Raw genomic sequence first — 24,489 nt, 5'->3', positions numbered from 1 at the left:
AATGATCAACGAAGGTTGCTTTGATTGGAAAACAGAGCTTAACGGTAACCTAAGTTTACATTATTAATTTTGTAGTGCCTATTTGAAATTATTTTGTACTTATATATAGAAATGTAACACTCAAGTGTTTTAATAACTAAAATGTTTTGTAAAAGAGACACATGAACCGTTAAATTGACTTCGAAGAGAAGGCAAATTGAGTGAAACCTACTTTTCTTGGTGCCACTCGTGTTCCTATTGGCACACTTCCCACTTACATTTTTTTCTCAATGAGACATTGATGAATCTTGTCTCATAAGGAAGCTACTTTAATCTGTTTGTTCTTTCTCCAAGATTTTCACTTAAATATCAAACTTCAAGAACTCATGTCTCTTGAGGAACAATATGGTGGCTTCCAACACCATAACCGCTACGTCGCGGTTGCTATTGATCTGTTTTGCTTACTCGTTCACTTTCTTCTCAATGACTTCCTCAGTCACTGACCCTCGTGATGGTATGTGATGAATTTTCCATTTCCCTTGCGTTGAATCCGTTCGTGGAAATGATTGTGACTTACTCGGTTTGTTGTTTTCTATTAGCGGCCTCGCTGCGTTCTTTGATGGATCAATGGGACAACACACCGCCTAGTTGGGGAGGTTCTGAGGATCCTTGTGGAACTCCTTGGGAAGGTGTCTCCTGCAACAACTCCAGAATCACTGCATTGTGAGTGTTCCTTAATCACTCAGTCATTCGTACCTATGTATGTGTGAAAAAGAAGAAATATTAGAGCAGTTTTCTTAGTTATTTTGTTAACAAGCATAGTCTTTAATGTGCAGGGGTTTGTCAACAATGGGTCTCAAAGGAAGGCTTAGTGGGGACATTGGAGAACTAGCTGAACTAAGATCCTTGTCAGTCTCTTTTGATGAATCATCGACAATTACAACAGAGGAACGTCTCATTTTACTTTTTTTTTTCTGACCTGACCTGGCGACTTTGTGTTGTTTCAGGGACCTTTCGTTTAATCCTGGTCTCACGGGTTCACTTACTTCTCGGTTAGGAGACCTGCAAAAGCTTAACATCCTGTAAACATCTTTTCTGCGCAAACATCCTTAAAGTGATCTCTTTGTTCTTGTTCTAAACAGTTGTATTGTTTTTTTTTTTGTAGTATCCTTGCTGGCTGTGGCTTCACTGGTAGCATCCCAAATGAGATTGGCTACCTCAAAGATCTATCTTTCTTGTAAGAAAGACGCAATTTTGCCGTGTTAAGTCTTCTACTTTACCTTAAAACCAACATATGTTTGATGAGACTACTTGCCACTTGGTTCCACCATGTTTTCTCAGGGCCTTGAACTCAAATAACTTCACGGGTAAAATTCCAGCATCTCTTGGAAACCTCACCAAGGTTTATTGGTTGGATCTTGCGGATAATCAGTTGACAGGACCCATTCCAATTTCATCAGGCTCTAGTCCTGGTCTTGATCTTCTTTTAAAAGCCAAACACTTGTGAGTACTTTTATTTTCTCTACAGACATCTTCTTTAGCTTCAAGTATCTCTCATCTGATGCAAATGTTATTGAAACTGCAGTCATTTCAACAAGAATCAGCTCTCAGGCACAATTCCACCAAAACTTTTCAGCTCTGAGATGATACTGATCCATGTGTATGTCAAGTACTCTATAATCATATTAAACTTCTGCCAAGATTAAGGCTACTCATCTCAACAGATATGTTCAAATGTCAGATTATTCGATGGAAACCAATTCACAGGGAGCATACCTTCCACTTTAGGACTCGTTCAGACACTAGAGGTTCTGTGAGTAACACACCATCTCTTTGTCCTTCGTTTCATGTTTCTTCCCTATCTTCAAAAGATTTAACGTCTCTCTTGGATTTGCAACAGTCGGCTTGACAGAAACACTCTGACCGGAAAAGTTCCAGAGAATCTCAGTAATCTCACAAATATCATTGAACTGTAAGTGTAACCAGAGTTGTAACTTATCCAGATCGATCATCTTTAGTAGGCATCAGTAACGAATGTATACATCTTTGTTTCTGTCTCTCATCAGGAACTTAGCTCACAACAAGCTTGTAGGATCTTTGCCAGATTTGTCAGATATGAAGTCAATGAACTACGTGTAAATTTCTCAGCAACATAGAATGTCTTTGTCTACATTTATGTGTATGTGTGTTCTGATTAAATGTGATGTCTGCTACAGAGATCTCAGCAATAACTCATTTGATCCATCAGAGTCTCCTCTATGGTTCTCAACCTTACCTTCACTGACTACACTGTAAGTGCAACTCTGATACAGTTTACAAACCAGAAAACAAGCATATGGAGCTCTCACAATCTGTTACTATTTTCTTGGATTTAGTGTGATGGAATATGGATCTCTTCAAGGACCATTGCCCAATAAACTCTTTGGGTTTCCACAGCTTCAACAAGTGTAAGTTTCAGCATTTGCTCTTTACTGAAGTTTGATAACTGCTTTATAAAATCATCAACTTACTGATTTGGATTTGCACAGGAAACTGAAAAAGAACGCATTCAATGGAACACTGAGCTTGGGAGACACAGTAGGTCCACAACTCCAACTTGTTGATCTGCAAGACAATGACATTTCTTCTGTAACACTTAGCTCTGGATATACCAATACATTAATGTAAATAGATTCGTTCCTCCTATATTTACTTCAGTTCAAACTGTCTATATCAACCTATTAAAGAAGATCTCTCCTGTTGCAGACTCGTAGGAAACCCTGTATGCACAACAGCTCTCTCAAACACAAACTACTGCCAGATTCAGCAGCAACAAGCCAAACGAATATACTCGACCAGTCTTGCTAACTGTGGAGGAAAATCTTGTCCATCAGACCAAAAGATTAGCCCTCAGAGCTGTGAATGCGCCTACCCTTATGAAGGCACACTATACTTCCGAGGGCCTATGTTCAGAGACCTGTCCAATGTGAACACATACCATTCACTGGAGATGAGCTTGTGGGTGAAACTAGGACTTACTCCAGGCTCGGTCTCTCTACAAAACCCTTTCTTCAACAATGATGATTATCTTCAGATACAGTTGGCCCTTTTCCCACCTATGGGCAAGTATTTTAACAGAACTGAAGTTCAGAGAATTGGATTTGACTTGAGTAACCAAACATACAAACCTCCTCCCTTGTTTGGACCTTACTACTTCATTGCATCTCCCTACACTTTCCCAGGTAGCATGTACATAAAAAGCTTATAATACACCTGTTTTTAAAGTTCAAGACACTGGACTCTAACAATATAATAAATATTTTTGCAGCTGAAGGTAACGGACATTCCTTGAGCTCTCGGATGGTCATTGGGATAATAACTGGTTGCAGCGCTTTGGTCCTGTGCCTTGTTGCGCTAGGAATATACGCAATGTGGCAGAAGAGACGTGCAGAGGAAGCTATCGGTTTGAGTAGACCATTTGGTAAGTCCAAAGTGTTGTAAAAACACTACCATTTTAGATTAGTCCCCTGCAGAATCTCTGAGGTCCACCTGCAAAAATATTTCTGTAAAGTAGAAGATTGAACTATTAGGTTTTACAATGGTCTTTTGATTCTCTCAGTTTCATGGGCATCGAGTGGAAAAGACAGCGGTGGTGCACCGCAGCTGAAAGGGGCTCGATGGTTCTCTTACGAAGAAATCAAGAAGATCACGAACAATTTCTCTGTGAGCAGTGAGCTGGGTTATGGAGGTTATGGAAAGGTAGGTTTTTGAAAGATCGATGCTTGAAACTAGGGCTTCACTTTCAGGGTTTGACGTTCCTCTGTTTCTCTCTGTAGGTGTATAAAGGAATGCTTCAAGATGGGCAGATGTTGGCGATCAAAAGAGCACAACAAGGATCCACACAAGGAGGTCTCGAATTCAAAACAGAGATTGAGTTGCTTTCTCGAGTTCATCACAAGAACCTGGTTGGGCTTGTCGGCTTTTGCTTCGAACAAGGCGAGCAGATTCTGGTCTACGAGTACATGTCCAACGGATCACTAAAAGATAGCTTAACAGGTACTGCAAAATTAATTTGGTCTTTTAGCTGATTAAGTAAATCACAAAGACAAAACTTGACCTCTACGCACATTGTTGTTAGGGCGATCCGGTATTGTGCTGGATTGGAAAAGAAGGCTGAGAGTGGCTCTAGGATCAGCAAGAGGACTAGCATACCTCCACGAATTGGCAGATCCTCCGATCATCCACAGGGACGTGAAGTCAACTAACATTCTTTTGGATGAGAATCTCACGGCCAAGGTTGCCGATTTTGGCTTGTCCAAGCTGGTTTCAGACTGCACCAAAGGCCATGTTTCAACACAAGTCAAAGGCACATTGGTGAGTTTTATGATCAATTCATCTCTGACTTAAATTAGGGAACCTTGTTTGGTTTCTGATGGAATTGAATTGAAACGGTCAATGGCAGGGATATTTGGATCCAGAATACTACACAACGCAGAAACTTACAGAGAAGAGTGATGTGTATAGCTTCGGTGTCGTAATGATGGAGCTGATCACGGCGAAACAGCCGATAGAGAAAGGCAAGTACATTGTTCGAGAGATCAAGCTTGTAATGAACAAGAGCGACAATGAATACTACGGACTAAGAGATAAGATGGATAGGTCGTTGAGAGACGCCGGAGCTCTGCCAGAACTGGGGAGGTATATGGAACTAGCCCTGAAATGCGTTGATGAGACGGCTTCTGAGAGGCCAACGATGAGTGAAGTGGTTAAAGAGATTGAGATAATCATCCAGAATAGTGGGACGACGAGTAGTAGCTCCTCTGCATCTGCGTCGTCTTCAGCTACAGAATTTGGTGTCGTGAAGGGCGGAGAGAAGCTTTTGTATGGTGGTAGTTTGAGGAAGAAAGAAGCACAAGACGGAGAGTTTGATTATAGCGGTGGCTACTCTGTTCCGACCAAGATAGAGCCCAAGTAAAAAAAAAAAAACTATAATTCTGATTATGAACATGCTCTTATCATGGTTTCTTGCTTCTGAGATTTGATTATACATAATATTTTTGTCATCGTTATGTCGGTGTTACTTTATAACGCATGACGGCATGAATGAAAGTGGAAAAGTCAAATATTAATGGAAAACTTGTTGACCTGGAGAAAGAACACTGAGTAAGCCTAGGCCCAATATTGTATTCGATTATTGGGCTTCCTATAAATGGCTCATTTTGAGACTGATTAGGCTTTCTTTTTTAGAGAGAAAGAAAGAAAGTAGCGTGTGTGTTGAGATTGAGATTCTCTCTATCACAGTCACAGTCACAGTCACAAGAAATGGCTTCGAAAAAAAGTAAAATAGCTTCGTCATCTTCGTCGTCGAGCAACTGGGCGGAGCTTCCGCCGGAGTTAATTTCTTCGATTTTAATCCGATTGAGCACGGTTGATCTACTGAAAGCTCAGATTGTGTGCAGATCGTGGCGACGCGTCTCTAAAGACCCATCGATGTGGCGGATAATCGAATTGGAAGACGTAGCCTCTGAAGATATGTGTCGTCGCGCCATTGATCTCAGCGATGGTGGTTTGGTCGAGATCTTTATTGATGTTAAGAACTTGGGTGAAGCTATCCTCGCATACATGGCCGAGAGGTTTCTTCTTCGATCTCTCTCTCTATCTCTCTCTCTATATATATATATATATATGTATATATATACCCTTAACAGTACACTTAGCTAATTTAGAGAATTGGGGGCGTTGATTTGATTGCTATGTTGTTACTTTTCTTGGGAGGATATTTTTATTTGCCCTTACTTACTCCTCTGAGTCTGAGAGAACGAACAACCAAGGGGAACTTATCTCGTCTCTTTCCTCTTACTGATGAGTGATGAATCATTCACTGTTAAAAAATACTTACTTGAATATGTTGTACATAGGCTTGGATTGATTACAAAGTTACAAAAAAAAAATCAAATAGGTTATATAATCAGTTGTCGTCATTGGTTTTGTTTTTTGGGGTCTTCTTCTTCTTCTGCATATTGTAAACTTGGTGTTTGTGATTGTTATTTATTCCAATTTCCCTTTTCTTTCCATGTTTTGGCGTTGAATACATGATCCACCTGATCAATCCTAACTTTGTTATTATGCTTTTGTTGTCAAATCAGTATTTTGGCTCCAGTTTCTTTTATCTGCTGCTACTATTTTTCTTCTTCTCTATCTTAGATCCTATTATGGTTCTAACTTTTTTACACACTCTATTATTTTCTTTGCAGGTCAAGTCTTCTGAGAAGCCTTATACTATCAAGTCGATCATGTTTCTCTTTCTTTCCAGATGATATTTTTCGCGAAGCAGTTGTGAAACTTCCATTGCTTGAGTACCTCCATGTTCCAAGCTTCATATTTTCAAGAGAGTCTCTGAGAGTTGTAGGCAAGTCTTGTCCAAATCTGAAAACGTTGAAGCTACACCACCACTGCCCTTCCTCCCGTGATGCTGATGATTCGATAGCCATGATAATTGCAGACAGCATGCCCGGACTACGCCACCTCGAGCTTTGCGGACACCCTCTATCTAACATGGGCTTGAAAGCCATTCTTGACGGTTGTCCTCACCTGGAATGCCTAGATTTACGCGAGTGTTTTCACATTGACCTTTCAGGGAATCTGGGGAAGCGGTGTTTGGAGAGGATCAAATATTTGAGACGCCCCAATGACTACCCACCAGAAACAGAAGAAGAGTCCTATCTAAATGATATTTTGTCAGATATAGGATTGCCTGATCCCCCCTATGATTGAACTATTGAAGATGGTTTCATCTTGGTTAAGGTGACTTGTTCGTGAAGTTGCTTTGTCAATCTCGTCTGATCAGCAACGCTCCACAATATCATCAGCCTAGTTAATATTGTTTCCTTGTGTGTGTAAGTGTAATGGGATCTGTTTTGTAAACATGATGAGTCACCACCACCACTGGATTCAAAACCATATATTACACGCAATTAGCCCACGTCTTTGGTAAAAATCGTGATTACTAAACAAGAAAAATCTAAACAGAGTAGTTGGGCCAAATAAAAAAATATATTAAAAGTTTTTGATACTAGTGAAAGCCCAAAACGGAAGGCCACCTGAGAAGTCAGAGCAGCAGTGGGGACGCAGATTCCTATAAATTGCGTCCTGCACAAAGGAAGAAGAACAAGTCCATCTCACAAGTTTCATTAATTCCGTTTTCGTGAATCTCTCTGTGTACAAAGACGAAGAGCAAACAAGACGAAGTGACACTGATAGAAACCCTAGGGTTTTTTTTTTGTTTGTTAAATTCCGTCGAGGCGTAATGTCGTCGGAGCTGCAGATTTCGCCGGCGATTCACGACCCGCAAGGGCAAGAAAAGCAGCAGCAAGCCGCCGGAGTCGGGATTTTGCTTCAGATCATGATGCTTGTCCTCTCTTTTGTACTCGGTCATGTCCTTCGCCGTCATAAGTTCTATTATCTACCTGAAGCTTCTGCTTCTCTTCTAATCGGTTTGTTTTCTCTCTCTCGTCTTCTTCTTCTTACTCCTTTGTATTGCGATCGCCCTTCCCGTGTTCAATCGATTGTTTTTGTTTTGATTTACTTGTGGAATTTTAGGGCTGATCGTTGGTGGTTTAGCGAACATCTCGAACACGGAGACTAGCATTAGGTTCGTCGTTCAACTAATTAATTTTTTTTTTTTTATAGTATTTTCTCAATTATTATTTATATACATATTGCTATTTTTATTGTCCTTTCTCCACTGACCTAGGAGTGTAAATTACTCACATAAGTATTTATTATTCTTGAATGCTAATCGATTTTGCGTTTTTCTCCAGGACATGGTTCAATTTCCACGATGAATTCTTCTTTCTGTTTCTGCTGCCTCCCATCATATTATATCCTTTATCGAGTTTTGTATTTGCTAATGTTCTTGCCTTTAGTTTAGTTTACACTTACGTCTCTGTGTTACATAATCTTCTCAATGAGTCAATTTGGCAATAAAATATTTTGTTTTTTCTTGACGTACTTGTTTGCACTCAGTCAGGCTTCAGTCTGCAACCTGTAAGTGCAGAGACCTCTCCTGTCTTTATTGATTTTCTTGTTTAACCATCAGATATTGCATCCTTGCTTTCGTATTCTTGATGATGCTTACGTTGTTGCTGGGTTTTTTATGCAGAAACCTTTCTTTTCAAACTTTGGAGCCATTGTCACTTTTTCAGTGCTTGGAACTTTTGTAGCTTCCATGGTTACTGGATTGCTAGTGTAAGTATCTCGTTCTTGTGCAGGGCTTATGTTTGTAACATTTTTCTTGACAGAAAAAGGCACTCTTTCCATTATTCATATATTTCTTTTTCTCTTTGAAGGTACCTTGGCGGTGTGATGTTTCTCATGTACAGACTTCCATTGGTCGAGTGTCTCATGTTTGGCTCTCTTATCTCGGCCACTGATCCTGTCACTGTATTGTCTATATTTCAGGTATTTTCACTGCTTATTTACAATTTTCTGAATGGTACTAGTTTTCGACCGCTTCTTACTACTGTATTTTTTGTCAGGAACTTGGTTCAGATGTAAATTTGTATGCCCTGGTGTTTGGAGAATCAGTTTTAAATGATGCTGTAAGTAGTTTTTGAGAAGTGATTTCTACTTTCTGTATGTATATACTAGGATCAAAAATGGCACTTTACTGATCGGGCCTTTTTCTTTCTTATGTTGCTTTTTGCAGATGGCGATATCTCTGTACAGGTTTATAAGCTAATTCAAAATAAGGTTTGAAACACTATAATTAGATGGTTAGGTATTTTAACAAGGTTATAAACTGGGACGCAGGACAATGTCCTTGGTGAGAAGTCATTCCTCTGGACAGAATTTCTTTATGGTGATAGTCAGGTTTCTCGAAACGTTTGTCGGTTCAATGTCTGCAGGTTTGCTTTAATCACCTGCCTTACTTTTTCTCTGTCCCTATATTCATGCATGGTTCGGCTCTCTCAACTTGAAATGGCATGGTAGCGTATGAGGTTGAGACCGCTGCTAATAAAATTCGACGTTATGAGCAAGTTTAAAGGAAGAAATATAACATAAAAATATCATACTGAATTTGACATTTCAAGCTTCTCAAGATTTTCTTATGTCACTATATATTCTTATATTTGTCCTTCGGGTTATTAAAAAGCCAAATGTGTGCTTCTGCAGGCGTTGGAGTTGGATTCACCTCTGCTCTCATATCCTTTTTGTGGTTCTAGATTCTTTTTGAAACATTTCACTTCATTACATACACATAGATGTTTTGTTAGCCTTAATGCAAAGCACCTATTCAAGTATGCAGGGCTGGATGTTGACAAGTGAGTGACCGTAGTCTGTGTTTGAAGATTTATTTATTTTGGGTTCTATTGGTCAGCGATGAAATATTTTATTCTGATTCGCTCGCTCCTTCTTTCAGTCTGCAGAACTTGGAGTGCTGCCTCTTCGTGCTTTTTCCATATTTCTCGTAATAAAAGTCTTCTCTTCTATATTAGCTATGTGTCTCCTATATTCCACTCTCATAGAATTAGAAATTGTGCAGTTTGTTAACTTTGTTTTCTTTGTGCTAGATACATGCTTGCTGAAGGTCTCAGTCTATCTGGCATCGTATCGATTCTATTTACTGGGATTGTGAGTTGTCATTCAATTACATGAACTTATGTGTTTTCGCCAAAAGTAAAGTAGTATAACGGAAACTGCCTGTGCCTTCTAGGTCATGAAACATTATACCTACTCAAACTTGTCTGCAAATTCTCAGCGATTTGTGTCTGCGTTTTTTCATCTGATATCTTCACTGGCAGAGACTTTTGTGTATGTATTTGATTCTTATTCTCCCATGCATATTAATAGTTTGGTTTTTAGTAATGTTCGTCAGTGACGTGATCTTACAATTTGAAATGATAAAATCTGCAGGTTCATCTACATGGGTTTTGATATTGCCATGGAAAAGCATAGTTGGTCACACGTGGGATTCATCTTTTTCTCTATTGTATCCTCTTACTCAAGTTTTACTGAATCGGAATTCAATTATTTCCTTTCTATATGTTGGTCCTTAACTTTATTTTTATCTTTGGTGATGAACTTCAGTTATTTATCGTAATTGCAAGGTATGCTTTTTGTTTCACTTTGATGATCTGTATAAGACTATAAGTACATATATTCATTTCCGAATAGTTTTTTTTTTTTTTTTTTTGCTGCTGTTTTTGGTGTCTGATAGTGTTACTCTTTGTAATATATGTCTTACTCAGGGCAGCTAATGTGTTTGGTTGTGGATATTTGGTCAATCTGGCACGGCCTGCTCATAGGAAAATACCAATGACGCATCAGAAAGCACTTTGGTACAGTGGTAAGATACTGCTCTTTTTCCCCTGAAGTAGTTATTGTTTACAATTTAATAGTAATAAATAACAAAGACATGTGGATTGCATAGGACTTCGAGGTGCTATGGCTTTTGCTCTTGCTCTGCAATCTGTTCACGATCTCCCAGAAGGACATGGTCAAACTATATTTACTGCAACTACAGCCATTGTTGTTCTGACGGTAATCCATCCTTCTTTAGGAACTACAATTTGATTTAAACTGAGCATCCCGATCAAAGGTTTCTGTTGCTGATAACTGAGCCAAAGTATTTTGCTTACCATGTGATCCTTGATGGCTACTGGAACTGATTGCAGGTGTTGCTGATTGGAGGATCCACTGGTACAATGCTTGAAGCCCTAGAGGTCGTAGGTGATAGCCATGATACATCCTTAGGTGATGTAAGTCAGCTGAACGTAAATATTATTTAAGCCATTTACGTAGAATTCATGTCCTAAAAGATGATCCCTCCTATTAGAACGCTAATCTCGGTCTCTTGTCAGGGTTTTGAGGTGGTGAACAGTCGTTATATGACTAGTTATGATGATGAAGATACACCGTCAGGAAGCGGATTCAGGACAAAACTAAGAGAGTTCCATAAGAGGTAAATGACTCATCAACTTACTCACGCCGCAACAACATTTTGTCGGCTTTCAATTCTCTATGAAAACACAAGAATCCGATTCATTTATTGTTTTGTTGTATGCAGCGCGGCATCATTCACAGAACTAGATAAGAACTATCTAACACCATTCTTCACAAGTAACAACGGAGATTATGATGATGAGGATAACATAGAGCAACACCATGGTAATATCATAATATATACTCTAATCTCTTGCTTCACTATTATATGCTTTATTTATTACTCCCCAAAAAAAAAGCATGAAATATATAAATCAATGGGTTTTGCAGAAGAACGAATCCCATTTACTAGAAGAGGAAATCTAAATAACCGAGGCTAAAATTCCCGAGGAAGAAATCTAAGTGTTTTTTTCACCGGCATATATGTACATAAAAGAAATTGGATGTATCGGAGGAAGTAGTGAGAAGGGTATCTTCTAGAGTTCTCTCTAATATGGGACTTGTGTTGTTGGTTTTGTTAGGTTGAAACTAATTACATTCACACAAAAAAAAACTTAATGGCCATGGCTGCTTATACTTGTCTATCCCAGGAATGTTAAAAAAAAATTATTTGGAAATGCTATAATGTCTCCTTTGTCTCCTGGTTTGTTATTGTTTCCGGGTTGAAGAATTAAATAGAGAACGTCACGGCATGCCCAAAGTGTGGACCTTGTTTTTTCGTGTAATATAACTATATTTTGTAGTTGAGAGTCTCTCTAGGAAGTAATAAGTTTACCAAATACGCTTCTAATCTCTCCATCTTTCGTTCATAAATAAATATCTCTCCTCTCTTTTCTCTCTTCTCTCTTCTCTCTCTTTTGTTATTTCTTCTTCTTCTTTCATGGCTATCACTGGCTGGGCAATCACAATCTGAATCCTTTCTTCTTTATTCTTCTATATTCTCTCTCTCTATCTATCTGATTTTCGCGGAGAGCGTTCCACGATGAGTCTGGTGGTTGGTCAGTCGCTGGGTTTAACTCTATTCGGTGATGGTCTTTCGTTACGCAATTCGAAAAGAAATGGCGCAAAATCCAAGTTTTTCTTTGTCAATCGGAGGGGAATAGCTCGTGCGGCTCTGGTTCAAGCTAGGCCTAGAGAGGATGGAGCGTCGGCGAGTCCTTCTCCCTCGTCGAGAGCGACTACGGCGTCGGTTGTACAGTACCGGCGAGCTGATCTCGCGGATGACCTTCAAGCTGAGGCGCGAGCTCTGGGTCGTGCTGTTGATGCTTCTGTTTATTCTCCGGAGCTCATCGCCAGGAAACATGGCTCTCAGCCTTTCAAGGTTAGCTACTTCGTTTCGTTCGTCAGTCTTTTTGGAGTTTCAAGTCTTTGTAGTTCCACTGAGAGTTGCAGCTCAATTTCGGACTTTTAGGCTTTGCGAAGAAGTTTGGAGATATTGGGAGCTTTGAGTGGTTTCGCTTTGAAATTGGGGATTGATCAGAAGCAAGGCAACTTAGAGAAGAATATGAAGAAGAGAGCAGGCCAGCTCCGCCGCATTTTCACTCGTCTCGGACCTACTTTTGTTAAATTGGGTCAAGGTCTCTCCACCCGACCAGACCTCTGTCCACCTGATTATCTTGAAGAACTTGCAGAGCTTCAGGTTCACCTCTTCTTACCCCATCATTTACTCAGCTTTACATCTTTAGTATCAAAAAGGCATATTTGTTTGGGATAGGGAAGAGTATATCTCTAACTTTGAATACTATTTTGTTTGAGTTCCTAAATAGGATGCTTTGCCAACCTTCCCTGATGCAGAGGCCTTCGCTTGCATTGAGAGAGAGTTGGATTTGTCTCTAGAGTCCATCTTCTCGTCTATATCCCCTGAACCAATCGCAGCAGCTAGTCTTGGCCAGGTTTACAAAGCTCAGCTGAGGTATTCAGGTCAGGTTGTTGCTGTCAAAGTTCAACGCCCTGGAATCGAAGAAGCTATTGGCCTTGATTTTTACCTCATTAGAGGAGTTGGGAAACTCATTAACAAGTATGTTGACTTCATCACTACCGATGTCCTTACCCTTATCGACGAGTTTGCCTGCAGAGTTTACCAGGAGCTAAACTACGTCCAAGAGGCGCAAAACGCCAGAAGGTTTAAGAAACTGTATGCTGATAAAGCAGATGTTCTTGTTCCTGATATTTTCTGGGATTACACGGGCCGCAAGGTTCTAACAATGGAATGGGTTGAGGGAACTAAACTGAACGAGCAACTTGCCATTGAGAGTCAGGGTTTGAAGGTTCTGGATCTTGTAAATACAGGAATCCAGTGTAGCCTACGGCAACTCTTAGAGTATGGTTTTTTCCACGCTGACCCTCATCCTGGTAATCTCTTGGCAACACCTGATGGAAAACTTGCCTTTCTAGACTTTGGCATGATGAGTGAGACACCAGAGGAAGCTAGATTTGCTATCATAGGTCATGTTGTTCATTTAGTGAACCGAGATTATGAAGCCATGGCCCGAGATTACTATGCTTTGAAGTTCTTGTCGCCTGATGTGGATGTTACTCCCATCATACCAGCTCTCAGAGACTTCTTTGACGATGCACTTAATTATACTGTGAGCGAGCTCAATTTCAAAACTTTGGTTGATGGTCTAGGTGCTGTCTTCTATCAATATCCATTTAATGTCCCGGCCTACTATGCTCTGATTCTGAGGTCGCTTACTGTGCTTGAAGGTTTGGCACTTTACGCAGATCCTAATTTCAAAGTCTTAGCTGCTTCATACCCATATTTTGCCAAAAGGCTTCTCACTGATCCAAACCCGTATCTAAGAGATGCCCTTATCGAGCTTTTATTCAAAGATGGAAAATTTAGGTGGAATAGACTCGAGAACCTTCTACAACAGGGAAGTAAAGATAGAGACTTCTCAGCAAAGGATGCTCTGCAACCAGTTTTGAAGCTGTTGCTGGATCCAAATGGGGAAGAGCTTCGACTGTTAGTAATTAAAGAAGCTGTACGAGTCAGTGAAGCGATTGCGTTGGGCACTGTTGTTGATACATACAATTCCCTTCCTGATTTTCTGCGATCTCTTGTCTTCAATGGAAATGGGAATGGCCCTCTGACAATGAGCTCCACGGAACTTCAAAGTACGCTTGAGCTTCGGGATCAGGTCTCTAGAATCTGGGGCCTTCTTCAATCTTCAGAAAGCTTTGATCCTGCTATTTTGCAGCCAATAGTACAGGTGACTTCATTGATCTTGTGCGCTGAACTGATCCATAACGTAATTGATCAGTGAGCTAAAGGAACTCTTATTTTGTTAATCAGGTGTTACAACAACCAGAGGCACGAAGACTTGGAGGACGTGTTGCAGGCGGTGTAGGCCAACGTCTTGCAGCTCGGTTTCTGCAACAACTCCTTCGAGCCACAACACCAACTCCGGCACCAACCCCATAGGTCCTCTTTTCTTCTCAGTAAAATGGTAAATTGTATATTAAGGCGAGACACTTGCAAACCACATAATTGCTTCATGTTACGGTAATATAGTATCATTCTTTCTCTTTGTATTTGACCAAAGTATAACCGATGAGCAATGCCTGCACAAAATAGGCATGTGATTGCAAAATTGTGTGGGTTTTACAGTTTGATACAATCTACACAGTTGAGCAATGTACAATCCAAAAACTCAAGTGCTAGTGCTCATCCTTACACTGTTGGAGGAAGGCTGTGTAAGTTTCTCTTCTCTTTTCTGATACACTGCTTCTGAGGTTGTCTCTTTATTTGGCAGAGACCAACATCGTTTATCAAAAGAAACAAAAATAACGCAACTTCTTGAGCTCACGACTCTCTTAACATCCTCATCTAAGAGAACCTACTTTCAGTCGAAGACACCAGAATCTAACATGCTTACGCCATTAGGAAACCAATGAAATGGGCAAAAAAAATTCAAAGTAACGTTGTTAATCCAGGGTATACCAAGAATGCTTATACATCGTACCGTCAGTTACCAATTGCTCCTCTTGAGTCACAGAAGGAGATGACGAATCAAAATTGATGAATTTATGGCGAAGAATTAACATCAAGCCATTGAAGGCTTATCTATGCTATTGGGCATTTTAAAAACATTTATGGGCCTATAATTATTTGAAAACTAAGCTCCTTCAAGCCCAATGGGCAGTATAAAATAAACCCAAATGTGACGCGCGTGGTTATCGAGCTGCGAAATAGAAACTTCTTACCCACTCTCACAATGAGCGCGTCGATGCCACCTCCTCGAAATCCATGGACTAAACCTTCGAAAATCGCTGTTTTTGTTAAAATATATAAACTGGGCGCGTGAAGTAACTTTTTTAATTTGAGGGGATATTTGTATTTGTGATCTGATTTAAAAAAAAAACCTAGAATTAAGTATTAACCAATCCTTAACAGGTTAGTCTAGGTTGTGGCTCAATTCGAGTGGTGCTCTCGTGGTTGGTGGTTTGAAGGGGACTATCCCAAGTCGTTTTCGCGATCTGGTATTGTATCTCTCTCGTCTCTCTTCTTTGGATAGCGGGTTTTTCGTCAAGGATGTGTTGGTTTTAGTGTCGTTATGGCTTCAACCGAGAGTTTTAGTTTGCTTTGAGTTGTGGTTTGCGTCCGCAAATTTACCTTCTCTCGTTAAGGGTTTGAATTGGGTCGTAGCTCTTCCGCTAGTTTGGGTCTGCTGGTTTGTTAGTGTTGGCGTTGCGAGCTAGGTTTCGTTCCTTGTGTTGGTCATTCGGATGTTTTTTTGTTGCTAATCATCTACTAGCTCTCCTCTGTGGCTTTTTGGAGTCTTGGAACTGAGCTCTAGACAATAGCAGTGGAATAGACCTTCAGCTCTTCTTTTGCGAGGAGGTTACCAGTTTTGGGTCGATAGATGGCTGAAGCTGGGTTTGACGAGGGTCCGCGTGTAAGAGCTGATGGTCTTCTTTGATTTGTCTTAGGTCGATTCGCAAGGTTTTTCTTTGCTCCTAGTTTGGTTCGCCCTCCATGGGGTTCTGGTTTGATGTGGTGGTTGTGGTTTCTATTTCTCTGTTATGGTATGAATTCTGCTTTCGTTCTTGCCGGTTTGATGATGGTACTTCTTCGGTGTGCTATCTTAGTGCTTCCGGTCTTCTGGGTACTCTCCCGCGCTTACAGGTTCTTTGAGAAAGCTTAGTGGCATTCGCTCAGTTTCAGTTAGGCAGTTTTAGAGCTTTGATCCTTCTCTCATTCCCTTTGTAAACTTTTACTTTAGGTTTTTGCTTTTGTTTCTTTTCTTTAAGTCCTAGTTTCCGGAGATGTGTTACCTACCGGTTTAAGCTTCCAGGGGTTATGTTGTTAACCGCCAGAGATATGTTTAACACTTCTTCTATGAAAAAGTTTAGATGACAAAAAAAAAAGTATTAACCAATCCAAAGAATGAAATTACATAAAAGAGGTGAATGTGACCAATACTTCCCCCATCAGAAGCACCGCCTACAATGCTAAAATTCTGTTTCTGCACTGTCCTAGCCACTAGTAGTTCTTAATTGAAAACCGAGTATGAGCCATACCGTATATAGACAAATGCAAACTTAGTTTACAATTCGTGGACATTTCGAAGGCCTTATAGATTCTATACTTTTTGAGGTTTCTTACACGCTGCGGTATTAAACTTTGCAATGGAAGGAAAGGAGCATAAATATCGAAACAAGGAATAGATTACAACCATTAAGCAAGCGCAGAGGAGAGGCTGAGAGCACAGGATAAGCTTTCACAAGTTACCACCAGGCACCATGCTGGCACTACAGGTACTTAACCAGCAGCCAAATCACAAGAGCAAGACCAACGATTCCAAGCACAGATAAAAGCATCGACATGCATGAGCAACCACTTTTCATGCTCTTGTTCATCACGGCAAGGCTCTTTTGCACACGCTGCCATCATCAAGAAACACAAACAGGCCACATCAAATCCAAGACGAGATGTGAATCACATTAAACTTGAAAAATTGTTGCTTTTTATGATTAAAAAGGCAACTACAGCGAGGTTCTGGTCTTTAGCTTATCAATGGACCAGCTTAGGCTAGCAACTAATGAGACTAATTTGTTCAAAGAATATACTTACCCGTAAGCGAGAGTCAGTGACATCTACATGGTAATCTAAGTCATCCTGCATGGAAGAAAGGCAGATTTCATTAGAACAAGAATTCAAAATCAACAAATGAACAATAGCGGATACATACAATAAGCCTGGTCTGCAGAGTGAGCTCCTCGTTGACAGCGAGAGCAATGTGCTTGGTACTCATGACTGTTTCCTCCAACTTCTCAAGTCCCTCGTCTTGTTCTACTCATGGGAAAAAAATACAAACAAAAGGGAAATCAATACAGAAGGCAAAATTCATTACTATGGACCTAGAAAATTGTGTTACATACCACAGCTTACCTCTCATAACTTGCCGTTGAAATCCAACAATTCCTTGGTTGTCCATGCCAGAGACTCTTTTCATCGCATCATCCGGCTTTATATCTGGACCAAGCAAGCTGTCTCTGTTTGCAAAGTTTGACATATTCAAAGCAGAGGCCACCTGATTTGTTTTTGATCTCAAATTCCCAACCATATCCTTGCGACGATTCATCTCTTTATCAGAACTGTTAATCAGCAATTGCAATACACATTAACCATAATAAAAATAGGTCAAGACCAACATGAAACTTAGTGTTGTCTAATATGGGGAGTTTAACAGACAACCATATTTATAAAAAAGGCTTACACATTCTGCTTCCCAGGAACCTTAACAAGAAGGGACTGTAGACTGTCTAATCGGGTCCCCAAAATGGTGATCTTTCTTCGTATGGCTGAGGCACGACGTTGAGCATCAGGCCCGGTTAACCCGGAGGCATTCCTTTCAGACATCATGCCATGAATATCATCAGAGAGTTTCAAAGCCTCATTGTAATCTCTCATCCATGCATCCGAAGAAGACGCCATTGACCTGGAAACAAGTTACTAACTAATTAAAAGATAACTAAAAAAACAACAATATTAATCTTCTACATAGCTATAATAATACTAAGAGAATCACAAGTACATGATTATACAAGGGTAAAAAAACTAGCTTCTAGAGAACCAAGTATATATCTCTTACATGAACAAAAATCTCAACACAATTAACCATAAGCCGTGTTTTATGAGCTTTGCATCAAAGAGACGACAAATTTATAAGCTTTTTAGCGAGTCACAATGATAAACAAACATAATGAAGAATTTATTTTAAAAAAAAACTCAACCTTACTCCGAAACTTCAGGAAGAATTAAAAAAAAAAAAAAAAAAAAAAAAAAAAAAAAAAACTTTACTGTTGGGTAGAATAAAATTTGAGACGGCGGAATCAAGAAAAACAAAAAAAAAGAGAGCAAAATTCGCAGCTAGATGAGCAAAGAAGAAATCAGCAACTTAGCCCAAAAATCTACGATCCAAAAATTCATAAACAGCGAAGATTTGCGCCCCCGGAAAAAAAAAACCCCCAAATCAAAGCACCGACGAGATTGACCTAAATTACATGGAAAGAAGAAGAAGAAGAAGAAGAATCGGAAAAGCTTACCCTAAAAATTCGTTGCACCCTTGGTGATTTCTCGGGCGCGGGTCTTCCTTCTACTTTTTGACGATCTGAAACGCGATCGTCGTGCTCTTGCTGACTTTACAGGCGCCGGGGGAGTCTCAAAACGAAAGTTATGATTAAGGACAATTCTTGGTTCACCCTCCTCCTAGGGGGCTGAATCTCTCTTATTCACCCCACTTAATTAATTAATTAAGGAAACAAATTATTAATTAAAAAAAAAAAAAATCTGTATATCATTCAATTTTTCTATTTTATCCCAACATCAATAAAAAAAAAAATCTGTAGAAACGCCAACCAAGTTTTTTCTATTTTATCCCAAGATTATTTTTACCGTTGGATGTAATACTGATTGGATAAAAGTTAGGGTTGAGATGACGTAACAGAAAGCAATTACGGGTTATAATGTGTAAATACTTTATAATAGTAGTAATATTTATTCGTTGTTGGGCTTTCTACGTTAAATGGGTCGTTTTCATAGAAGGGTATTTACTTTAAGGCCCATTTAATATAATGTGAAACGACGCCCTATTCTTGCTTGGTCTGATGATCTCTACGTTTTGTTTCTTTTTTTCTTCATTTAAAAGTAATCTCTTTAGATTTTAATTTTTTTTCTTTTGTTATATAATATCCGAGAATTAGTATTAAATTTCACTCCTTGTTAATAGTTGTTATAAAATAAAATAAAAAATAATAATATAACCAGCTGATCCAGTAATCCACCTGAACGAAACTGTGTAGTGTGTACAACACATATACTAAGATAATGAGAGCGCTTTGAGTTTATACGAACACTTGGCCATAATGGGGATTCTAAAATAACATTATATAAGTTTCAGAACATGTTGGTATCTATATGATTAAACGCTCATTAATAAAGGGTTTAATGCATGACGTCTTCGTGAAGGCAACGGCACATCTATCTCAATAAGATAATAATTGGCGCAACAGAAACTTTTAAGTTCCATAAATTGTTACGAAGAGATGATTTACCGTGAGAATCCAATGTTTTTATGTGTTTCGTGTATCTTGACATGGAATTTAGGAAATTAAAGTTACCATTTATATATATCATATCCGTATTTATGTAACTCGTTTTTGTGGAAAAAATAAAAAAATAAAGAGAACAAGAGAAGGGCTAAATTGTTTGGGGTGGAATCTCAAGACGTACGAGAGGGTTAAGTCAAACGAGGGGACCTTGAATTGTGGATTTGGTGTTGGACCATCACGTGCTCTCCTCCACGGCCTTTCAGGATTTTGCTTCTTCTACCGCACGTGCCATTCCTCCTCCTACCTACGGTTTCCATTATTATCTTCTTCTATTCTTCTTCTTATTCCTTTTGTCAAAGACTCAAAAGTCTCTATGTCTATAATTTGTTGGTATAGTGACTTTTTTTATTTAACATGGATGATTTCATAAATCTATAACAAGATTTATATTATAGGAAATCATATATATATATATATATATATATATCCATAGTTTACAATTTGATCTCCCATGCCTTTGCATACGTATTAAAATTATGATTGTTTGATGGAAAATGCAGCTGCTGAATATCATATGTGTACACATTATCTAGGAGAAAGATATAGTAGTATTTTGCTATTTTTAGAACCTTATAAAAACGTTTGTGAATTGACGTAAATATGTATTCATATTTCAACTTCAAACTAATACAAGAAAAAAAAATAACAAAAAACAATTACAAGAATTACGAAATGTTAAGAAATAAATTTTCAATCATTTAGTTTTTAACTCTTTGTTTAAATCCAATACTAGTTTCTAACGTTGTTCAAATAACTATTATGGTTAGCAGGGAATAAGTATAACTCATTAGTATATAAATAAATAGACTTGGATTATAGTAAAGTAGAATCGTATTACTAAATTTTCAACAGAGCTGCACTGAAATTGATGCAATAAAAAAGTAAGTGGGAGCATAATTCAAGGTACGATACATCATTTTCTTCCCAACATTTGACTGCAATTTTGAGGGCATAGAAGCTTCAATTCTTGTTTTGTTTTGTCCTTGGGATACATAAACCAGATCTTCTATTATATTGTTTTTATCACGTACTGTATTTTATATTGTATTCGAAATTCATTATCTCTCATTCATTAATCGATTCCTACTTGTTTCAAAGCAAAATCAGTCAGTCTTACTAAATCACAGCTGTAATCCATAGTGACTAATATAGTTAATCCTCATAATCATACTCACGCTACCGTACAAATTAATAATAATGTAGCTATCTAATACATATACACATTCCGTAGTTGTATATATATTTTGAGGATAAAACCAAAACAAACAGCCGAAATTAGGAAATTCGAAACATATATAGTGTCGAAGAATAAGATCCTTATTGGCAAATCATCATGTATATTTTTTTCTTCACTCGCTTCAGACCTCCGAAACTCTAGGCACAACACTAGACATGGTGAATCTTCAAAATTATTTGCCCATACCATCTAAGAGAGATTACATACTCTAGAAATGATATCATCTTTAGCTGTTGCATGTATACCAATATATGTAAGGTTTATATATGTGACAGGCAGTGGCGGAGTCAATGAACCATTACGAGGGTCAATTGACCCTGATGAAATTCTAAAAATTAGTAGAATTTTTATGAAAAAAAAAATTGACCCTTATGCAATGATACAATTGACCCAGATGAAATTTTGTGCAATATTATAATTGACCCACGTGAAATATTAAAACACAAAAAGACTTTAAGTTTAAGACTTTCGGTATGAATTATTGAGCCCAACTATATATGTTTTTTTTACTTAAAAAAATATGACCCTGGTGGATAGATTTTCTGGCTCCGCCACCGGTGAGAGGAAAAAATATATACTGTAAACTGCCTATACGTATTAAAATAATAATACTCATATATTTCTGTGACCAGCTTTGGTTTATTAAATTCAATACAAAATAGTAGTGGCACTGATCCATAGAAGCCAAAGTTTCTCTATCTTTCTCTCTCCTCACTTTCAGCTATCTCAAAGAAGAAGAAAGAGAGAGAGATAGAAACCCTAAACGTCGTGCCCTTGAAGCTAAGATATCTTCAGTTTTGTAGAAATTCATTTTGCTTGCTTCATAGCTCTCTCTCTCTTTCATTGTCTTCTACCCCTTGCCTCTAACAGAAGCAATACTTTCCGGCCTCCAAGGTTCGTTTCTTTCCTCATCCATCATATATCTTTCATTGTCGTCATCATCATCTGTATCTACATATATATACACACGCACTCCCTCACATACCCTCATATATCATGTGTACTTTTCACTTCAAACATCTCTCTATTTTCATTTCTTCTCTTACTTAAGAACAAGACTAACTATATCATCAAACCTCTCTTGTTTAAGAAGCAGACAAAGATCGTTCAGTTTTTTTTAACACCGATTCATGTTTTTCTTGGGCATTAAAGTTTTACTTATGTGGGTATATGTAAGAAAAGATCCATCTTGTGAATTAAAGTTCTTCATCATGAGTTCATGACTATATAGATGCATGCATGTTGAAACTAGGGTTTTGTTTTTTAGATCTAAATATGACTCAAACCCCAATCAATACCTTGAGATTTGTTGGATACTTGCATGATCAAGCTCATTCATTGCTCAATTTGTTAAAAGTTAAAACCTTTAATTAATGTAATTTGTGTGTTCTTTTTTTTGGGGTTAATATTTGATTAGGGCAAAGGTCAAAGAGAAAGCATCTCTAATCTGCTTACAGAAGAGTACGGATAATGGAGATAGGGTCGTCATCCACGGTGGCTGGAGGAGGACAGCTTTCAGTGCCTCCAGGATTCCGGTTTCATCCAACGGAGGAGGAGCTTCTTTACTATTACCTTAAGAAGAAGGTCTCTTATGAACCAATTGATTTGGATGTTATTAGAGAAGTCGATCTCAACAAGCTGGAACCTTGGGAGCTTAAAGGTAAAATATATATAATCCCCAGCTGATAGTTAGCTCTTCTTTAATTATAATCATGCATCACCACCTAATCCATACATTTAATGAATGACTATTATATACTGATCAGTAAATTATACTATAGACTATCACAGTCAATATCATAAATTTCAAGTTAATTCTAGATATATAATGCGAGCGAGAGAGATTACAAGGTAGATAACATTTGGGGAAGTATGTAGTTGCACCCTGCACAAGACTACAAGTTAGATGTCAAAGGACAAATACATAGATTGTGGTAATATTGTCTAGGGGTTTGTCTGTGTCTCCATGGAAACATGCAACTACTTATAATGTCATGCATTTTAAGTTTTAATCATTTCTTCTCTGATCAATTATTTTCCACTTTTTACGGAACCATGAAACCTTATACGTGTGTGTACGTGTGTATACACCAAGAAAGAGACAAAGTTGTCTATTCAGTCATGTCTTTTAATTAGATTAGTAACAGAAGACCAAAGTGTAATGTCTTGTAGTATATGACTAATATTGACATAATAATATTTTGTATTATACCCTCAAAATAAGCCAATAGTTTTTCACACTGCAGACAGAGAACAACCCATAGCCGTAAGCCAAATAAATATATTTGAAAATGACTGATGAATACGTTTTGATTTCTGATTAACAAATTGTTTTTTTTCCATTATATTATATTTCTAACAAATTTTGTTGGTTGTTGTATATGTCCAGAGAAATGCAGAATCGGGTCGGGTCCTCAAAACGAGTGGTATTTCTTTAGCCACAAGGACAAGAAATATCCGACTGGGACCCGAACGAACCGGGCGACTGCAGCCGGGTTCTGGAAAGCTACGGGTAGAGACAAATCCATACATCTCAACAGCTCCAAGAAGATTGGACTTCGTAAGACTCTTGTCTTCTACACTGGTCGTGCTCCTCATGGCCAAAAAACCGAATGGATCATGCATGAATATCGCCTAGACGATAACGAAAACGAAATCCAGGTACCATATTTTAAAGAAACTCTCTAATCCCATCAAAATCTGATTTAGAGATCATATTGCATAGTGTGGATTTATCCTTGTATGTGTAATTTGCAGGAAGATGGGTGGGTTGTATGCAGAGTGTTCAAGAAGAAGAATCATTTCAGAGGATTCCACCAAGAACAAGATCAAGATCATCATCACCAATACATAAGCACCAACAATGATCATGATCACCATCATCACATTGAATCAAATTCAAACAATCATTCTTCTTTGATCCCACATCCTCTGGATCATCATCATCATCAAATTGGACGACAAATCCACATGCCATTACATGGGTTTGCAAACACTCTGAGCCATGGCTCAATGCATCTCCCTCAGCTCTTTAGCCCTGACTCAGCTGCAGCAGCTGCAGCGGCAGCAGCAGCAACTCAACCGTTTGTGTCGTCAATCAATACAACGGATATTGAATGTTCACAGAATCTACTGAGGCTGACTTCTAACAACAACTATGGTGGAGACTGGTCGTTTCTGGACAAGCTTCTTACTACAACCAACATGAATCAGCAACAGCAGCAGCAGCAAGTGCAGAACCATCAAGCAAAATGTTTTGGTGACTTGAGTAACAACGATAATAACGACCAGGCTGTTGTTACTCATGAACATTTGGGTAACAGCAATGGTGGTTCGTCTTCATCTCCGGTTAATCAAAGGTTTCCGTTTCACTACTTGGGAAACGATGCTAATCTTCTCAAGTTCCCAAAGTAGATCAATCGGATTTGACAGATCTCATGTTTTTCGATTTTATTCTCTTCTTTAAGCTGTGGAACTTTTGACACAGCAACCAACTCAGTGTTCGAAGAATCTGTTTTTTTTTTTTTTTTTTTTATCTATGATTCTGTCTTCCATTTTTATGATATTTTTTTCTGGCTCTCCGGGGACTAATACCTCGTCAAGCTTCAATTTTGTTCCCACCATCTTTGCACTACATAATTCATATTCAGCAAAATCCTACAAACTGCTGCTCAATTCGGATAAACGGATATGAAACAAACAGAATTAATTGAACTAATTCATGTTCAGGTAAA

At 38.5% G+C, this 24,489-nt stretch overlaps 6 protein-coding genes across 8 annotated transcripts; 5 read left to right on the top strand and 1 right to left on the bottom strand.

The window, feature by feature from the left end:
* The first annotated feature begins 134 nt into the window (after nucleotides 1-134).
* LOC104703324 (leucine-rich repeat receptor protein kinase HPCA1) lies at nucleotides 135-6,955 on the top strand. Its single transcript, XM_087457483.1, has 20 exons — nucleotides 135-493; nucleotides 579-702; nucleotides 816-887; nucleotides 987-1,061; nucleotides 1,145-1,216; nucleotides 1,321-1,482; nucleotides 1,565-1,639; nucleotides 1,721-1,792; nucleotides 1,880-1,951; nucleotides 2,046-2,114; nucleotides 2,196-2,270; nucleotides 2,355-2,426; nucleotides 2,508-2,642; nucleotides 2,725-3,200; nucleotides 3,287-3,439; nucleotides 3,578-3,717; nucleotides 3,795-4,014; nucleotides 4,097-4,332; nucleotides 4,421-5,591; nucleotides 6,213-6,955. Exons 1-19 carry the CDS (start codon nucleotides 385-387, stop codon nucleotides 4,931-4,933), a joined length of 2,922 nt encoding a protein of 973 aa, XP_087313609.1. The 5' UTR covers nucleotides 135-384; the 3' UTR covers nucleotides 4,934-5,591; nucleotides 6,213-6,955.
* LOC104703323 (putative F-box/LRR-repeat protein 23) lies at nucleotides 5,281-6,732 on the top strand. Its single transcript, XM_010419329.3, has 2 exons — nucleotides 5,281-5,591; nucleotides 6,213-6,732. Exons 1-2 carry the CDS (start codon nucleotides 5,281-5,283, stop codon nucleotides 6,730-6,732), a joined length of 831 nt encoding a protein of 276 aa, XP_010417631.1.
* A 77-nt stretch (nucleotides 6,956-7,032) lies between the features above and the next one.
* LOC104703321 (sodium/hydrogen exchanger 6-like) lies at nucleotides 7,033-11,542 on the top strand. Its single transcript, XM_087457494.1, has 22 exons — nucleotides 7,033-7,451; nucleotides 7,558-7,609; nucleotides 7,779-7,838; nucleotides 7,980-8,004; nucleotides 8,120-8,205; nucleotides 8,307-8,418; nucleotides 8,496-8,558; nucleotides 8,666-8,685; nucleotides 8,770-8,864; nucleotides 9,133-9,161; nucleotides 9,250-9,281; nucleotides 9,380-9,427; nucleotides 9,531-9,591; nucleotides 9,674-9,771; nucleotides 9,874-9,949; nucleotides 10,048-10,067; nucleotides 10,209-10,306; nucleotides 10,391-10,500; nucleotides 10,635-10,718; nucleotides 10,821-10,921; nucleotides 11,027-11,127; nucleotides 11,233-11,542. The coding sequence occupies exons 1-22, from the start codon at nucleotides 7,265-7,267 to the stop codon at nucleotides 11,280-11,282; spliced, it is 1,608 nt and encodes a 535-aa protein (XP_087313620.1). The 5' UTR covers nucleotides 7,033-7,264; the 3' UTR covers nucleotides 11,283-11,542.
* A 62-nt stretch (nucleotides 11,543-11,604) lies between these two features.
* On the top strand, nucleotides 11,605-14,495 carry LOC104703320 (protein ACTIVITY OF BC1 COMPLEX KINASE 3, chloroplastic). The gene is made up of 4 exons (XM_010419327.3): nucleotides 11,605-12,223; nucleotides 12,314-12,541; nucleotides 12,669-14,114; nucleotides 14,198-14,495. Exons 1-4 carry the CDS (start codon nucleotides 11,885-11,887, stop codon nucleotides 14,324-14,326), a joined length of 2,142 nt encoding a protein of 713 aa, XP_010417629.2. The 5' UTR covers nucleotides 11,605-11,884; the 3' UTR covers nucleotides 14,327-14,495.
* Nucleotides 14,496-16,401: 1,906 nt separating this feature from the next.
* Nucleotides 16,402-18,783, bottom strand: LOC104703319 (syntaxin-52). 2 transcript variants are annotated; one of them, XM_010419326.3, is made up of 6 exons: nucleotides 18,454-18,783; nucleotides 17,625-17,846; nucleotides 17,297-17,502; nucleotides 17,097-17,197; nucleotides 16,979-17,023; nucleotides 16,402-16,788 (listed from the first exon to the last, which is right to left on the bottom strand). In XM_010419326.3, exons 2-6 carry the CDS (start codon nucleotides 17,840-17,842, stop codon nucleotides 16,657-16,659), a joined length of 702 nt encoding a protein of 233 aa, XP_010417628.2. In that variant the 5' UTR covers nucleotides 17,843-17,846; nucleotides 18,454-18,783; the 3' UTR covers nucleotides 16,402-16,656. The 2 variants fall into 2 exon arrangements, with proteins under 2 accessions (XP_010417628.2, XP_087313622.1); XM_087457496.1 differs by having other exon boundaries at nucleotides 16,975-17,023; nucleotides 18,454-18,738.
* Nucleotides 18,784-21,405: 2,622 nt separating this feature from the next.
* LOC104703318 (protein SOMBRERO-like) lies at nucleotides 21,406-24,375 on the top strand. 2 transcript variants are annotated; one of them, XM_010419323.3, is made up of 4 exons: nucleotides 21,406-21,649; nucleotides 22,173-22,415; nucleotides 23,145-23,416; nucleotides 23,513-24,375. In XM_010419323.3, the coding sequence occupies exons 2-4, from the start codon at nucleotides 22,226-22,228 to the stop codon at nucleotides 24,167-24,169; spliced, it is 1,119 nt and encodes a 372-aa protein (XP_010417625.1). In that variant the 5' UTR covers nucleotides 21,406-21,649; nucleotides 22,173-22,225; the 3' UTR covers nucleotides 24,170-24,375. The 2 variants fall into 2 exon arrangements, with proteins under 2 accessions (XP_010417625.1, XP_010417627.1); XM_010419325.3 differs by lacking the exon at nucleotides 21,406-21,649 and adding an exon at nucleotides 21,817-21,927.
* The last annotated feature ends 114 nt before the right edge of the window (nucleotides 24,376-24,489 follow it).

The sequence above is a fragment of the Camelina sativa genome, chromosome 7 (assembly GCF_030686135.1).
Source record: "Camelina sativa cultivar CO46 ecotype springtype chromosome 7, ASM3068613v1".
In the NCBI taxonomy this organism is placed as follows: Eukaryota; Viridiplantae; Streptophyta; class Magnoliopsida; order Brassicales; family Brassicaceae; genus Camelina; species Camelina sativa.
Note: the sequence above shows the minus strand (reverse complement) of the source record. Positions and strands in the feature narration are given on the sequence as shown.

Coding starts and splice junctions, on each gene's coding strand:
- LOC104703321 (XM_087457494.1), top strand. CDS start 7,265: ATGTCGTCGGAGCTGCAGATTTCGCCGGCGATTCACGACCCGCAAGGG. Junction 8,559..8,665: donor AATCAGTTTTAAATGATGCT/GTAAGTAGTTTT, acceptor TGCTTTTTGCAG/ATGGCGATATCTCTGTACAG. Junction 10,719..10,820: donor ATGATACATCCTTAGGTGAT/GTAAGTCAGCTG, acceptor GTCTCTTGTCAG/GGTTTTGAGGTGGTGAACAG.
- LOC104703319 (XM_010419326.3), bottom strand. CDS start 17,842: ATGGCGTCTTCTTCGGATGCATGGATGAGAGATTACAATGAGGCTTTG. Junction 17,024..17,096: donor CTCTGCAGACCAGGCTTATT/GTATGTATCCGC, acceptor TCTTCCATGCAG/GATGACTTAGATTACCATGT. Junction 16,789..16,978: donor TCACTGACTCTCGCTTACGG/GTAAGTATATTC, acceptor TGATGATGGCAG/CGTGTGCAAAAGAGCCTTGC.
- LOC104703318 (XM_010419323.3), top strand. CDS start 22,226: ATGGAGATAGGGTCGTCATCCACGGTGGCTGGAGGAGGACAGCTTTCA. Junction 22,416..23,144: donor GGAACCTTGGGAGCTTAAAG/GTAAAATATATA, acceptor GTATATGTCCAG/AGAAATGCAGAATCGGGTCG. Junction 23,417..23,512: donor ATAACGAAAACGAAATCCAG/GTACCATATTTT, acceptor TGTAATTTGCAG/GAAGATGGGTGGGTTGTATG.
- LOC104703323 (XM_010419329.3), top strand. CDS start 5,281: ATGGCTTCGAAAAAAAGTAAAATAGCTTCGTCATCTTCGTCGTCGAGC. Junction 5,592..6,212: donor CTCGCATACATGGCCGAGAG/GTTTCTTCTTCG, acceptor TTTTCTTTGCAG/GTCAAGTCTTCTGAGAAGCC.
- LOC104703320 (XM_010419327.3), top strand. CDS start 11,885: ATGAGTCTGGTGGTTGGTCAGTCGCTGGGTTTAACTCTATTCGGTGAT. Junction 12,542..12,668: donor AAGAACTTGCAGAGCTTCAG/GTTCACCTCTTC, acceptor GTTCCTAAATAG/GATGCTTTGCCAACCTTCCC. Junction 14,115..14,197: donor TTTTGCAGCCAATAGTACAG/GTGACTTCATTG, acceptor TTTGTTAATCAG/GTGTTACAACAACCAGAGGC.
- LOC104703324 (XM_087457483.1), top strand. CDS start 385: ATGGTGGCTTCCAACACCATAACCGCTACGTCGCGGTTGCTATTGATC. Junction 703..815: donor AACTCCAGAATCACTGCATT/GTGAGTGTTCCT, acceptor TTTAATGTGCAG/GGGTTTGTCAACAATGGGTC. Junction 1,483..1,564: donor CTTTTAAAAGCCAAACACTT/GTGAGTACTTTT, acceptor TTGAAACTGCAG/TCATTTCAACAAGAATCAGC.